The 14,336-nt window shown below is 37.8% G+C and overlaps 1 protein-coding gene across 2 annotated transcripts in view; it reads right to left on the bottom strand.

Annotated features, from left to right (window-relative positions):
- Positions 1-14,336, bottom strand: part of GLRA3 (glycine receptor alpha 3) — a 100,025-nt gene that overhangs the window by 22,943 nt on the left and 62,746 nt on the right. For both annotated transcript variants that reach the window (XM_087737229.1, XM_087737230.1), the window contains exon 6: positions 8,288-8,425. In XM_087737229.1, the coding sequence (XP_087593355.1) occupies positions 8,288-8,425 (138 nt within the window). The remainder of the gene's footprint in view (positions 1-8,287; positions 8,426-14,336) is intronic.

The following is a 14,336-nucleotide window of genomic DNA, read 5'->3' as shown; positions in this document are numbered from 1 at the left end:
AAAGTAGACAGTCCTCTCTTCTAAAAGCGAAAGTTAAAGACTCTTCTTCTAAGACAAAACAACAGGTGGACTTAAGGAGCAGGGAGACAGGAGAAAGGAACAGAAAATGCAGTACAGATTACTGTGGTGAATATAGCCACACCAATTGCCTAATTAATGTTTGCTATCTCATAAGTGTCACTGAAGAGATTAATTAAAGTTGATAGACAAAAAGCTAGTTTTATTGAGATATCTAGATAAACTTGGGTTTTAGCTAGATTAGCTGGATAAAATTGTAGTTACCCAATGCTAGTGTGAGATTCTGGATATACGGTTTTGGTAGTATAGTCTTTGCACATAAGTTGCTCTGCAGAGTGGTTTTATAGACAGGGAACCTGAAAGCACTTTATATGGATAAAGTAGAATGTCTAGATAATGTTTATTTAAAAAAAAAAAAAATCTTGGGGGGAAAAAAAACCACAGCCTGCAAGATCTAGCTGTGACTCTACTTCTAGCTTCAAAGGAGAAACAGTACAAATTAAATTATATTTCTAATGTATGTGATGGTAGTCCTAGAGGGAGGATCAGAACAAATGGTAGCTGAGTAATTGCAATTCTCAAGATGCTGTTTGATTGAATAATTAGAGTTTGTATGGCTTGATGCATTGTGGCTACTGCATTTTATGACTTTCACTGTTTTCTAATGGTTCTAATTCTCATCCAATACCTTGGATTCCTAGGTTTTCACTAAATAGTTGCCGCTGTAATGCTTTGAATATTCTTGTCTACTCTCTGTACCTTTGTATGGAGGAAAAAGGGACCAATATTTATTCAAAACAAATGTCTATTGCAGGACAACACACACTGACAATAATTTGTGAGAGGCTTTTAGATTGCTGTTCAGCTGCAACCTAATATGATCTAACTGCAGGCCATCATAGTCTTTCCTTTTTGCTGTATTTTTGCAGCCCTTTCTTAAGGCTGGTTCTGGCACTCATCTCATCCTGTGTTGGGACACTTCAGTGTGCTAGGCAGCAGAAAGCTAGTCCTTTATGTATGTGTGTGTTAGAGCCCCAGAGAGATGAAGTTTTGATCAGTATTGTCCTGAAACCAAATAATTCATCATGTAATTAATCAAGGCTTTTGTTAAGTGCCCTGCATATGTGAGCCTTAACGTTTTAGGTTATCTAGTACATAGGATGGAATCACCCTGGCAAAGGTTGCTATTGTCCTTAGTGAGAGTGAGCGTATTGGCTCTAAGCGTCCTCAGACAAACTGGATCAATGAAAAAAACCCACAAAACCCCCAAATCCCAAATAGAAAGCTTTCTATTTTTAAAGTTATTAACATTGAAAGAAATTTTCTGAGGACAATTTTATGTTCAAGCTGAAATGACTGTTTGGCTGAAAACAAGACATAGTCTCACAATGAAATGAAACTGTATTGCCGTAAGAGGGATGATACAGACCACCAGCACTCTCCTTCTGCCTTTTGTTATGTGCTTTCTTTTTGCTCTGCATCTGCTAAAATAATACCACAATTAACCTCTCTTGGCAACAAAGCACAGTGTGTTATGTATCACGCTGCAATCGTAATGGCAGATGATTTTCACAGAAAGCGTGAAGAAGAAGAATGAAATATACAAACTGACTTTTCTATGAGTCTGTGCTGCTCCTTTTACTTTCCTGTTTGAGTCATTATCGGAATCGCCACTAGGCAAGCAGTCTAGCTGAGTTTGCCTTGTTCAGTAAAAAGACTTCCTTTTTATTCCTCTCAGAATGTTACACCGTCATTTGAGAGGCATTCTGCTTTACTTATTACTGAAATACAGTTATATACTTTCTGTCCTTTTGTCTTCCCATTATAAAATTTCTTAAATAAACAAGACACTCCATAAATTATGCGTGTGTGCAAAGCTGGTTATTTCAAGAGACTGTGTTTATAAAATTGATTGCATATAAGTAAAGTTAGCTGAAATTATTTTCATACCTCTCTGAAAAGGAGACAGGGTAATAAAAAATCACTTGGTAAGTGCAGTCTCCAAACACTTTTTGCAATTTGCACTGAAATATAAATTGCAATTTGAGTATATTTTGCAGATAAAAACTGCTTATCAAAGTACTTGCCTTTTCCTCACTGTAAAACATTAGACTGTATATGTGATCATGCAGCCTGACTAGAAATGATGATTTTCGAGTGTCTGGCAGGTGGAACTAGACGAGTTCTCAGATATATGGCTGGTGTCTATGTATCTGAAGCCAAGATTCACAAAATGACTGTAGGAATGTACTACCATTCAGTTTTTCTTTCAAGTCACAGTCTGCAGATATCGGTGGCATATTGGGGGATATCAGTGCTGGTGCAGTCACCTGCCATTGACTACATAAGTTCTTGGTCAGGAAGGAAGTGATTTTGGAAACAAATGGGGCAGGTGGTAAACTTCAGATTTGTGTAAGGCTGGTAATGACTGCAGTAAAAGAAAGTTGAAAATAAATGTGGAAAAGATCAACTGATTTTTTTTCAGCTTGATGAATTTGCACTTGCAGTTCCCATCTCTCTCAGAATGGAGGATCAAGCTGCCATTCAGAGAGACCTCCGTAGTCTGGAGGAACAGACCCACTGCAACATCATGACAGTCAACAAAGACAAATGCAGAGTTCTGCAATGAGGATGGGGTAACCCCATGCTCCGGTACAGGCTGGGGAGGGACTGGGTAGCTAGCAGTTCTGCAGGAAAGGCCTGGGAGCCTGGCAGATAGCGAGTTGAACAGAAGTCACCAGAACAGATAGGAGTTGAACAGATGTCTTGTGATGTCATGTGCTGCACGGTGTTAGCAGGGTCAGAGAGGGGAGAAGTAGAAACTAAGGAGAATCTGATAACAACATAAATAGCAAGGACATCTAGATGTAATGTCTCTACCTCCAGGACAGCTGATGAATTTTTATTTAATTAATCTTTAAGGTAAAAATGTTTAAATTTTGATAAGTGCAGGGGGTGACAGTTGAGGTCTCTTCTCCTGTAGAGAAAAATGCCCTGTTGGAGTCCAGGCAGTGCTGTTTTCTGTGTCTGGGGATGGTTACATCCTCAGCCTGTCACAGACTCTGTTTTTCAAAGTGCTTATAATTTTTCCTTTTTCAGTGAAGGAATGAGCAGCCTCAGAGATTTCTTGCCCATAGAATACCTCCTGGATAGAAAGTATAAACTTCCTTTTCTGAGAAGTGGTCTATGAAAAAACCCTGAGGGTTTAAAAAGCTATGGCTTAAAAATCGCTGCTATAGTCTCAAAAAGAGTGGTTTAGGTGTTTGTCAAAACAAGTAGGAGTTTGAGTTCTTGTCAGCAGAGTAAGGCATCAAAGCTATGTCTCCTTTAATCACTATCATATTGGCAGCAAAATGGCCCAGTATAATGCATTAAGTCAGTTGAAGGTAGGACCTAGAAGAGGCCCAATCTACAGGTTGTTAAGCAACTTGTTTGACCTTAAGGGGGAACCAAAGGCATCGTGAGAAAAGATTGTGTTTGGGATGTATGTGTAAGGAGGTCGAATGGGGAATGTGGAGTTAAGGAAGTGGGCCGTTCATTGAGATTGCAGATTTAAGGATACAGAGTTATCAGAAATGGTCACAGACAGAACCCATCAGTTCTGGTGGTGAGTGTAGCAACCATAGCACCACTGTTTCCAGGACCACTACATCCAATACTTTGAGCCAAAACCCATCAACAGACATAAGACAGTTCTGAGCAGCATCATTCAAGTGCAGGTGTAGTGTGTTATCCATGGTGCAGGTGTAAAGCCAAGAATCAGAGTATTTCTGTTTGTGCCTGTTAGGCAATGCTATTATGTATAAATTCATGTTATCTATATTGGGCTTTTTGCAGCTCTGATTGAAATTACCCGTGAATGATATTAAAACTGAGTGTTGTATAAAAGCCCAGGGGAGCAATGCATGTGACGTAGGAAGTGAATGAGGACGAGGTAAAGCAAGACCATCCTTGTAATGTGAATGGTTCACATGTTGTGATTTTTCTGGTTGTTATGGTTCTCTTTCACTTCCCAAATTTGTCACTGTGGATATGCAAGTGGACACAAAAACACGAAAATGATCAGGAATGTTGTTGCATCACTTCAGAACACAAGACTTGATGAGCCATTATGCTGTACTGTTGCTGAAACTGTCATGTCCCTAGATTTAGAAGCAGCTTGTTTTTCAAGCTGTGGTTACAGTGATCCATTTTCAATTGGGCATGAAACACTGATGAGACATACAGTGATGAGTTTCTACATACTGTCCTGAAGCTTCATGTTAATTTGTTTCACAGGGAGATTTTTTTTTTTTTTTTTCTGTTTTATGGGATGTCTCAGAAAAGCTTTCTGTCAACTAAAATTAAATTGAAAACTTTTCTTTGGTCACTTATTGCATACCAGCTGCAGTTTCTTAGAACTCTTTTAAGAATCCTTTTAATCTAATCTGTCATAAACCTGAGAAATACACTTTATTTTTAGTTCTGAAAAACAATTTTCTTTTTGTTTCTTGTGGAGTATCCTAAAGGGGTATCTGTCTACAGTACCTTATTGCAGGAGCCTTAAGATAGCACATCACTGGTCACATATTCCAATGATGAGTGTGGTCCCTCAGGGGTCCATATTGGGACCAGTATTATTTAACATCTTTGTCAGGGACATGGACAGTGGGATTGAGGGCTCCCTCAGCAAGTTTGTGGATGACACCACACTGAGTGGTGTGGTTGATACCCTAGAGGGAAGGGATGCCAATTCAGAGGGACCTTGACAGGCTGGAAAGGTGGGCCCATGCAAACTTCCTGAAGTTCAACAAGGCCAAGTGTAAGATCCTGCACTGGGGTCAGGGCAATCCCAAACATGGATACAGGCTGAGCAATGAGTGGTTTGAGAGCAGCCCTGAGGAGAAGGACTTGGAGGTACTGGTGGATGAAAAACTGAATATGAGTCAGCAGTGTGTGCTAGCAGCCCAGAAAGCCAGTTGCATCCTGGGCTGCATCAAAAGCAGCATGGCCAGCAGGTCGAGGGAGGTGATTCTGCCCCTCTACTCTGCTCTTTTGAAGACCCCATCTGGAGTACTGCATTCAGCCCTGGGGCCTCCAGCATAAGACATGGACCTGCTCAAGCAGGTCCAAAGGAGGGCCATGGGGATGATCAGGGGGCTGGAGCGCATCTCCTATGAAGACAGGCTGAGACAATTGGGGTTGTTTAGCTTAGAGAAGAGAAGGCTCTGGGGAGACCTTCCAGTACTTAAAGGGGGCCTACAAGAAAGCTGGAGAGGTACATTTTACAAGGACATGTAGAGACAGGAGAAGGGGTAATGGCTTTAAACTGAAAGAGGGTAGATTTAGATTAGGTATAAGGAAGAAATCCTTTACTGTGAGGGTGGTGAGACACTGGAACAGGTTGCCCAGAGAAGTTGTGGATGCTCCATCCCTGGAAGTGTTCAAGGCCAGGTTGGATGGGGCTTTGAGCAACGTGGTCTAGTGGAAGGTGTCCCTACTCATGGCAGGGGGGTTGGGACCAGATGATCTTTAAGGTCCCTTCCAACTTAAACCATTCTATGATTTTATGATTCTCTTATGTGACATAATGGAGGAAAAGAAACTCTTAGTTGCTGTTGTCTTTTAATATAGTGTTTAGGGGCTTTTAGCCTACACATGGTAGTTAATAATAGTGGTTGTAACAAAGAAATGAAAGGCACTCCTGCCCTCCTAGAAACCAAACCAAACTCCTCTAATTTGATTAAATTAACTTCATACTGAAGACTTGAATAAAAAAATAAATACTCTAAAGAAAATACTGTTATCTAGAAGAGGAGAATGCCGTAATAAATGTAGTCCTGCATGAGTAAGACTATTTTTTATTTCTGGTTTGCTTTCCCAAATTTCTTCCAGATTTGTACCTGTAATTTTGGTGGTGTAACTCAGAGCAGGCCACTCTGCTGCTTCCTCTGGTGAGGACATACGCTTCTGCCTCCTGCCAGTGCCACTCAGCATTGCATTTTTTTCCCCCTGCCAGTCATAGGCAGGTCCCACAGCTGCAACTGTCTTCTTGTTTACTGAGGTCTTTTAAAGTCTCGATCCTGAAGAGTATGGTGGCTGCCTGCATCCAGGCTTCCAAGTTTCCTGTATTAGTAAACGGCTTGACTTTTTGTGGACAAATTAAATGGCCCAATTATTTTTTTAAGTAGAGGCACGAACTTCAGCCATCTTTTCAGGGTTGTGGGCTGCCCTCACATTTTAGAGACCTGTTTGGCCACAGAAATGCAGTGTGGCCAAAGCAACACAGAAATATAACAGACTGATGATTGGCCACATTGTCCACTAGAGTTGACAGTAAATCCCTTCTCCGACCTAAATGTGACAGCAGTTCACTGGGATAAGTGCACTTGTCTTGCAGGCACATTTTGAGAGTCATGAGACCTCACATGCAGTTAATAACATCTGTTGCTCCTGCTTCTCAGCCCAGTTTAGGGCCACAGTGAAAAAGACAGTTGTTGACCCCATGCAGCCTAGTGTGTTATGCCTAGGCCTAGCACGTTTTCCTATTTCTGCTTGGAAGAAAATTAATACCAACTTAAATAGGCTTGAAACACAGGTTATGAAGAAAAAGGTAGTGGCTCAAAAATATTGAAAAAACGGTTTCAGTCAAAATCAAAAGGTTTAAACTATGATGATTGTAATGGAAGGTCTCAGACAAATGAGTAAGAGTTCAATTCAGCTTTGGATGAGGTGTTTGGAGACATGTTTGGAAATCACTGGAAATTCTGACTTTTTAAAACAAGTTTGTGTTTAATACCAGATGAAATACCACAGTAAGGTTTTAATTCCTCAGTTAGAGATTTTTGATGCATCATATTGTCCAAATGAACTTTGGAAAAATGAGGAGAATATTTTCTACCACAAATTCTCATTTGTTAATATCACTATACAAGTTATAGAAGTACAATTACAGGCACATGTTAAAATGGCACAAAAGCAGAGGAGTCCTAAAAAGGAAGAAGAGGTTGCCTACGTATCTCAAAGGAGACAGAGAAAAATAATGAAAATAAAATTTTCTTCTTTGTCATAAGGATTATGGTAAAAAGCAAAAAGGAATAATATGAATTTAATTATTATCATTAACAAAGGGATGTTTGAGTGAAAAAATTACCCTACTATAGGGTATGTATCTCCGTTTTTGGAAGGTTTTTAAGGATTAGCCAGATATTAGTATTTGTATAGTAAAAGTGCACGTTATGTATTTCCAATTTATTTTAGGGAACACTTCAAAATGTTTCTATCAATATCTCCCCACTCTAAATGGAAATTATTAGAGAACCTTTCCCTCCCTTAGGGCACCACGGCAGCTGTGATAAAACTCAGTGTTGAAAAACACCCTTCTTTAATTTTGATTGCAACAGGAATTCATTCATAAGGAATGCCACCTATTGAATTTTCTCCCCCCTACCATTTCAGCACAATCCAAATAAATAATTCTAAACTTAAATTTCAAATATGTTTAATCTAGAATCATATTGGAGAGCAGAAATTAAGAGATATGGATTAGAATGGAAGGGTTCTAGCTTTTTTTTCCCTTGAGAAGATGGAAGCTATGAATTCTTAGCCTTTGCTACATGTTTTTTGAGGATTATTGTGACTGAGATTGTCCAGTTATTGAGATAAGTTTTTACAATTAAAAATAAAATAACTATATTATTAATGTCACACACCACCCCTACCCCCACCCCCCTTTTCAAATAATCCCAGAGATGATGAGCTAAACATCACATTTCTACAAAGGCTTCAACTCAGAAAGGCCATGTCTAGTTTGGACACCTGGCCATTGCACGCTAAGGATGCTTTCAACTTGTTTGCATTGCCCCCTTGCTGTATGAACTAGGGCAGGGATAGCTGGCTTGGCAACCCTGCGTCCCTTTTTCCTGACTCAGCCGGGCCATGCTCAGTGCACAGCATAGGGACCTCTGGATTTCAGCAGTGCTTCATATCCAACAGTGTAGATGTGGTCATGGCACCCGCTGTAAAAATGAAACTCCTGACTGAATTGCTTCTGAATTATTTCAATTATGTATTTTTTTTAAGCTTACTGAAATAGAATTTTGATCAGCCTTCATGTAGTTTTGTTTCATTGTGTCAGTTATTTAAGGCTGCATTATCCTGCACAATGCATCTGTACGTTTTAATCTTCTTGTGAGTTCAGTAACATATTAAAGAAAAAACCCCAAACTGTCCAAAATAACAATAAATATTAAATGTCTTTCCAGTTTTAATTACTAATATGCCTTCCTACCTGTGTTGTAATGCTTGGTGCAGTAACATAAATCCTTTTCTTCTTTCAACAGAAACTGTGGCAGAGTGAGACCTTCTGCTACTTGAACTGCTCCCTTTTCTTGCCATTCAAAAATGAGATCATTCATTGTGTATCCAACTAAAAAAAAAAAAAGGCACAAATAAACTCTAAGTCAGCTGCAAAATTTGAAAAACAAGGACAAACCAAATAGTAATGACTTAAGTAAATGTCATAAAAAGGAGAAAATAGAAGGGGTTGTCTTGTACCTGTTAACCAAAAAGCATTATCTGCCATTCTAAACCATACTGAACTAAAAAAAAAAAAAAAGCCAGTCTTATGCATCCTTTGTGAAATCTTAATGTAGTCTATTAATGGAATTAACAAAAGCATCAAAATCAGCTAAACATCCAGGGTGCTTGGAAAAATCTTACCCTCCCCAGCTCATGCAGGATAAAATAGGCCCTTCACCCTCAGATCTTTCTCCTTTTACGTGAGGTAAAATGGTGGATTCTCAAAGCTATGTTTATGGATTTATGTCAATTTGAATTGTTAGGTACAAGTTCTTCAAAGAGAACAATGAATGAAAGTTTCTGCAGGAGTGAGGTATTAATTGAATTGAAAAAATACTTTTCTCTGAAACTGGTACAAAACAAGGGAAAGCAATCAACTGTAATCTCATATTAGCTGACTGTGACATATTATGATATTAAAAGGCATTCAGTTTTAATATTTACATTCCTGCACTTATCTGTACCTCATGCATGTATATATAAGATTAAATAAAGCAGCAAAAGTCATAGCAAAAGTACTAATCAAGTGCCAGACTTTGTAAAGCACAAGTATTTTTTCCTTCTATTTCCCTCTCTCAGCTGAATATTTGCATGGGATACTGTTGGGGAAAATAGCTCTACTTCCTCTGAATATGCTATATATTAACTTTCCAGTATATTTCTGGATATATATTCCAAGTTTTTTTCTGAATAAATTTTACCTGGTTAGGATAACTAAAAAAAAAAAAAAAAAAAGGCTTCCTATTCTCATTCAGGTTTCATTAAGACTTTCTCAGAATCTAATGGATTTCGACTAAGTGAAGATTGAAATCTAAAATTAGATATCTTCTATTGTTGTAATAGCTTGAATGACAAGGGTTCCCTTGAGCCACATATAGCATCTTGAACCAGAAGGAAAAGGGAGTAATTTTTACATCTAAATGATATAGTTTTCATTCATCTATTTTGCTTCTTTGCAGTATTTCCTTTCTGCTTTAGTCCAATGCTAATGACCTGTTAAGAATAACCTACTGATAACTGGAAATATCTTTTAACCTTTCAGTAACAAATTATTGTTCAAAGTATATTGTTCAGAACTTTCTAAGATTAACTACCTGCCCACAAATACTGAAATTTTGAGTTCCAGTGAAGGAAATAACCGCTTTGGCGTGTGGGCATAAATCTTTCTACTGTTATATTCAGTGACTTCATTACTCTTTGAACACACCTATAAATGCTATTCAGTCATAATGCCCTGATATGTTCACCTCAAATATGAGACACAAGTCATTCTTTCTGATCTGTCTATGTTGACTGCACCTATAAGCTAACAATGGGTGTTTATAAATTTAAAACTGTTTTCAATACCTCTCCTTGCTTCTAGATTCTTTATGTTTCTTTTTGGGGAGTACCTTTATACAAGGTATTCACAGGCACTCAGGCTGACTGTTGGTTTACTTTGACATTTTGTTGGAGCTGGATAAATGTGCTAAAATGGGACCATATCCTTCTAAATAAGTATTTAATTAAGATCAGGAATTACTCAAGTCATTACAAGCATATATTAACTGTGCAAAGAAACAACTATTTTACTGTCTTCTTGAATGCACGACTTTCTATAAACACAGTCTTTAAATTCACTATTATGTGCCATAAACTATGGAAAATCAGAAGTACAGCTCTTATCAAACTTTGTATGAATTCAGACAGCAAGCAGTTGTGTGTAAAGCAGGTTATAATTTGAAGCATGTAGATTATGGCCAGAAGTCATATCCCCTGAGTAAAACTCATTGAACTGACAAGAAACAACTGCTGTGTCAAAATGTGTTTGACAATCAGATTAATTCATCTCTAATGTGTGCTTTTGATTTTGATTATCTATCCTGCCCACTAATTCTTCTACAGTGCAATCTATTAAAAATAATACCAGTGTATGCAAAATGCTGATGAAATAATTAATCATGTTTGCATTTTAAATACCCAAATATAGCTTTAGCATTCAATACTGTGACTTCAGTTTTGTAAGTCAAGAGCATATTTATGAAGTAAATCTGTCTTAAAATATAGAGGAGCTTAATGGATATGTGAATTTGTTATAGTGAAGAAATTTAAAATATTATAATATATATCATATTTCCACTAGGAATGTTAAATTAAATCAACTTAGTTTCTATTAAATTTATGGCCCTTTATTAAATGTGAAATACATGGCCCAATCAAATGTGCCCATTGAATTAGGGAAATCTAAAATCTTGTAATAGTCCTATAACTGGGGAACCAAGAAAACATAAATTATTTAAGCATATTGAACTATTTGATAACACAAACTTGTCTCTAAATTTTCTTTAGTGTTAACAAGGACAGGTATTCTTGATTTTCTAACTGAAAATATTTTGTTAGTTCGTACAGTTCCAAATAAACTGAGAATCTCTTCTTTTTTCCAACTATTGCATCATTCTTTCTTCTTGGCCAGGAGAAAAGGAAGAAAGACTACAGTGGAAAGTATCTAGTCACTTACAGAAATAAAGCAGAATCAGAGAATATGCAAGAACAATCTGCAGCTCATGTCCTAGGCCCATCCCAGGATACTCTTTGAACAAAAGGGCTAAAACCCACATTGTTCTGTATTAGAAATTTGTCAGGAAGAACAGCAATACTAAGACAGCTAACTGAGCTTTCTTAATATCTCAAAAAAAGGAAAATATTTTTGGTTTTTAATTAATTTTATGAAGACCTGCTGAATAGCACCATGCTTAACACTCAGAATGCTCGTGGTATTGTGTGCATTGTGCATAAGGGGGAAAAGGCATTTCTATAGAAATGGCCCTTTAAAACAGTCTGTCATTACCATACTGTAGTATATATGCTATTGGAATTTAGGTCTATGGTATCATATATGCAATGAGCCTAAAAATTTGTCCTCCAGCACCCTCATTTTAGGACCTCCGCTGATTAATGTAATTAGCATCCCTTATTGAAGTGGCTGGGCTCCCAGCAGCATGAGGAGGCATCATGGCAGATTTTGAAATTACCTTAATGTTCAGTCTCAGCAACAAAGTAGAGACTTTTGATCCTGATATGGATAAGGCACCAAATTGCTTAGTGCCATCAGCGGGGGTAGGGGGGTTAGGTGCACAGCAAGTAGCAGAAGTGTAGGGAGGTTTGGTAATGAAAATCTTGATGCCTCAAGGGCAGAGTGTTATTTTTTAGATTTAGGATCCTAGAATTGCCAATCATAAAAGTTTACAGTATTAGAATTATGTGGATAACTTTAAAATCCTGATGGCACTGCCCGAGGTCAGTGGGACTGTATATATCATTCATGCATATGTATTTGCAGTACTGAGGCCTACATTCGCAAAATGGAAATCTGATTAGATGCTGCAACAAAGCAGGTCTCTACTAAAACGCATTTACCTTACTCACTTAGATGAAAAAAGTACACTTGGCCATCCACTGCTGAAAGGAGTTTTACAGGAATAAAAATGAAAACAAGTAAATTATTTCATTATCTGTATAAGATTAGCAACTGATTAGCTGAGAAAAAGCAGATGAGAGAAGTGAGTAATGGCGCTCTTTTTGTTCTAGGTTTATACAGCACCAGTCAGTCTAACTGATCAAGCTCATAATTAAAGCTGAGTGTTCTTGAGACACAACTGCAATTAAAAATAATTGATCTGAATGCAGTAGTACTCAGATAGTAAAATTCAATAAGACAGATATCTTTGTGTGGTCTCTCAAATTTTGCTTTGATATTCTTGATTAATGACACCAGTAGCAGACAGGGCTAATTTGTTGGGGAAATATATGCAGAAACGGTTCAAACAGAATATTTTAGGAATGGATTATTCTTCCAATGACCGATAAATATATTACAGGTTCAATCCAGTGCATTAATTTTTCATGAAATAATCAGAAGGCATGATAATTAAAATAAGGCAAAACATCTTTAAATTCAAGAAATACTAAACCTGAAGTCCACCTTAGCTTCTGGTTCCTACTTGTCTGCTTGCGTTACTTGATTAATAAATGTGCATTATCTTCGAAGCAATTTAAAGAAAATCATTCAGTAACGTAACTTTGAGTGAAAGTCTAAATGCTTGTTGCTGATATTGGTCAGCCATCAAAGATTAGAGATACACTGTGTATATTTTCCAAATGGCCTGTGTGATAAAATATCTGAGAAGCTGTATTCCATTACATGGTTATCACTGTGCAAATGGAGCAGTAAAGAACGGTTATACAGTCAGATCACCTTATTAGCAAACTGTGAGCCTGAAATGTGAAGATTTTATTCTGAACAGATGTGCGGTTACCAGTACAAACTTGCACTATATGCATTATATTGTTAAATATGTTCTGCATCTTGTAAGAACTGCACTGAAATATGTAGTAGTTATAAAGAACAAGACGTTTCCCTTTATGGATTCTAAGGGATAAGGAAGATAATGGTGTCTTTATTGTGCTGTTCTGTCCATAAATACTGAATCCACAGAAACTAGCTGGCAAGCGAGTTGGCACAATCTAGGAACCTGAATTTGAGGAAATAGAGGAACCAACTCACAGCAATGTCACAGGATGAGGAATCGTGTCCCTTGCAGTTTTTCAAGTTCAGAGTCACAACTACAGAAGCCCTATCTCCCCAATGATACCTGTTTCTAGATTCTCCTCCTTACGTTTGCTATGCCACAGAAGGCTGTGCCAAATGTTAATGCGGTGATGAGTTTTGCAGTTTATTTATATTTTTTTTGTCTGCAAAAATAGCAAAGACAATACTTAATCACATTTCCTATGCCTCTAACGTGTCTGTCAGGAGGGCACTGTATTTTATCTAGGGAAATAATTTCAGTGGCCTTCTATTCAACTCTAAGAGTATGGAAAGAGATGACCCAAAGCCAAATCAGAAGAGTGCTTTTATCAACTACACAGAAATTTAAATGTTTATTAACTCTGCTTATAGATGTATGGAGCTTATTCTGTAGTAGGCATAAGTGCTTAACTCTTGAATCCTGACTTCTTCCTGGGATAAACCTTGAGTGTAAGATGTTTTCTCTCTGTGCCCTGCTTTCATTGCTTTCTGCTTTCCATAGGAAATGAGGTGTGCGTGCCTGAAGGGAGTCCCAGCCTATGTGTCTGGAAGGAAAAACTGTGAATCTATTTCTGAGAACACCTGTCTTTCAAGAGTAAACTTTTGCTACATAATGGTTATTCCTATTCTTTGTAAATTCTTGCTGTTCAGTATTAACATATTATCTCTCTTACTCCTGCTTTGTGGGCAGAACATAAATATCCCTTACTTATTTGCATTTGCTGCAGCCCAACATGATATTCAGTCTCTTACTAAAAAGGAATTTTTCTTTTTTTGACTGTGAGGTGGTTTTGGTGACTATTATAGATTGCTGCCAGATATTTTTATTACTGGTGATTGGGAAATACAGTGTTATGGAGGAAAGTCCTAGTGGCTACATTTAGTGTTGAAGAAAGGACGGTCAGTCACTGACCTGGTTAGTATATGAGGGTGCAGCTCACTTTTTCATTGATGGTGGAAAAAGTGACCCTTTTATGCTACAGAAATAGCTGAAAGCAATGGATGCTATCATCCAGTGTAGTGCTCTGCAGGACCAGGCCAACCTAAACTAAATCAGGTGGATTAGTATGGACTTCTGACACTGAAATGCAGTGTGCTAGGGTTTGGGTTTGCAGGGTGTAAATGCATGAAGGTTGAGAAAGGAAGTAGAGATGTCAAATTTTGTGTGTTATGGGACACAAACCAGCTACTG

The sequence above is a fragment of the Nipponia nippon genome, unplaced genomic scaffold (genome assembly GCF_047370975.1).
Source record: "Nipponia nippon isolate SJK-2023a ecotype South Korea unplaced genomic scaffold, ASM4737097v1 scaffold_6, whole genome shotgun sequence".
In the NCBI taxonomy this organism is placed as follows: domain Eukaryota; kingdom Metazoa; phylum Chordata; class Aves; order Pelecaniformes; family Threskiornithidae; genus Nipponia; species Nipponia nippon.
The sequence above is the reverse complement of the archived record's forward strand: the minus strand, read 5'-3'. Positions and strand labels throughout refer to the sequence as shown.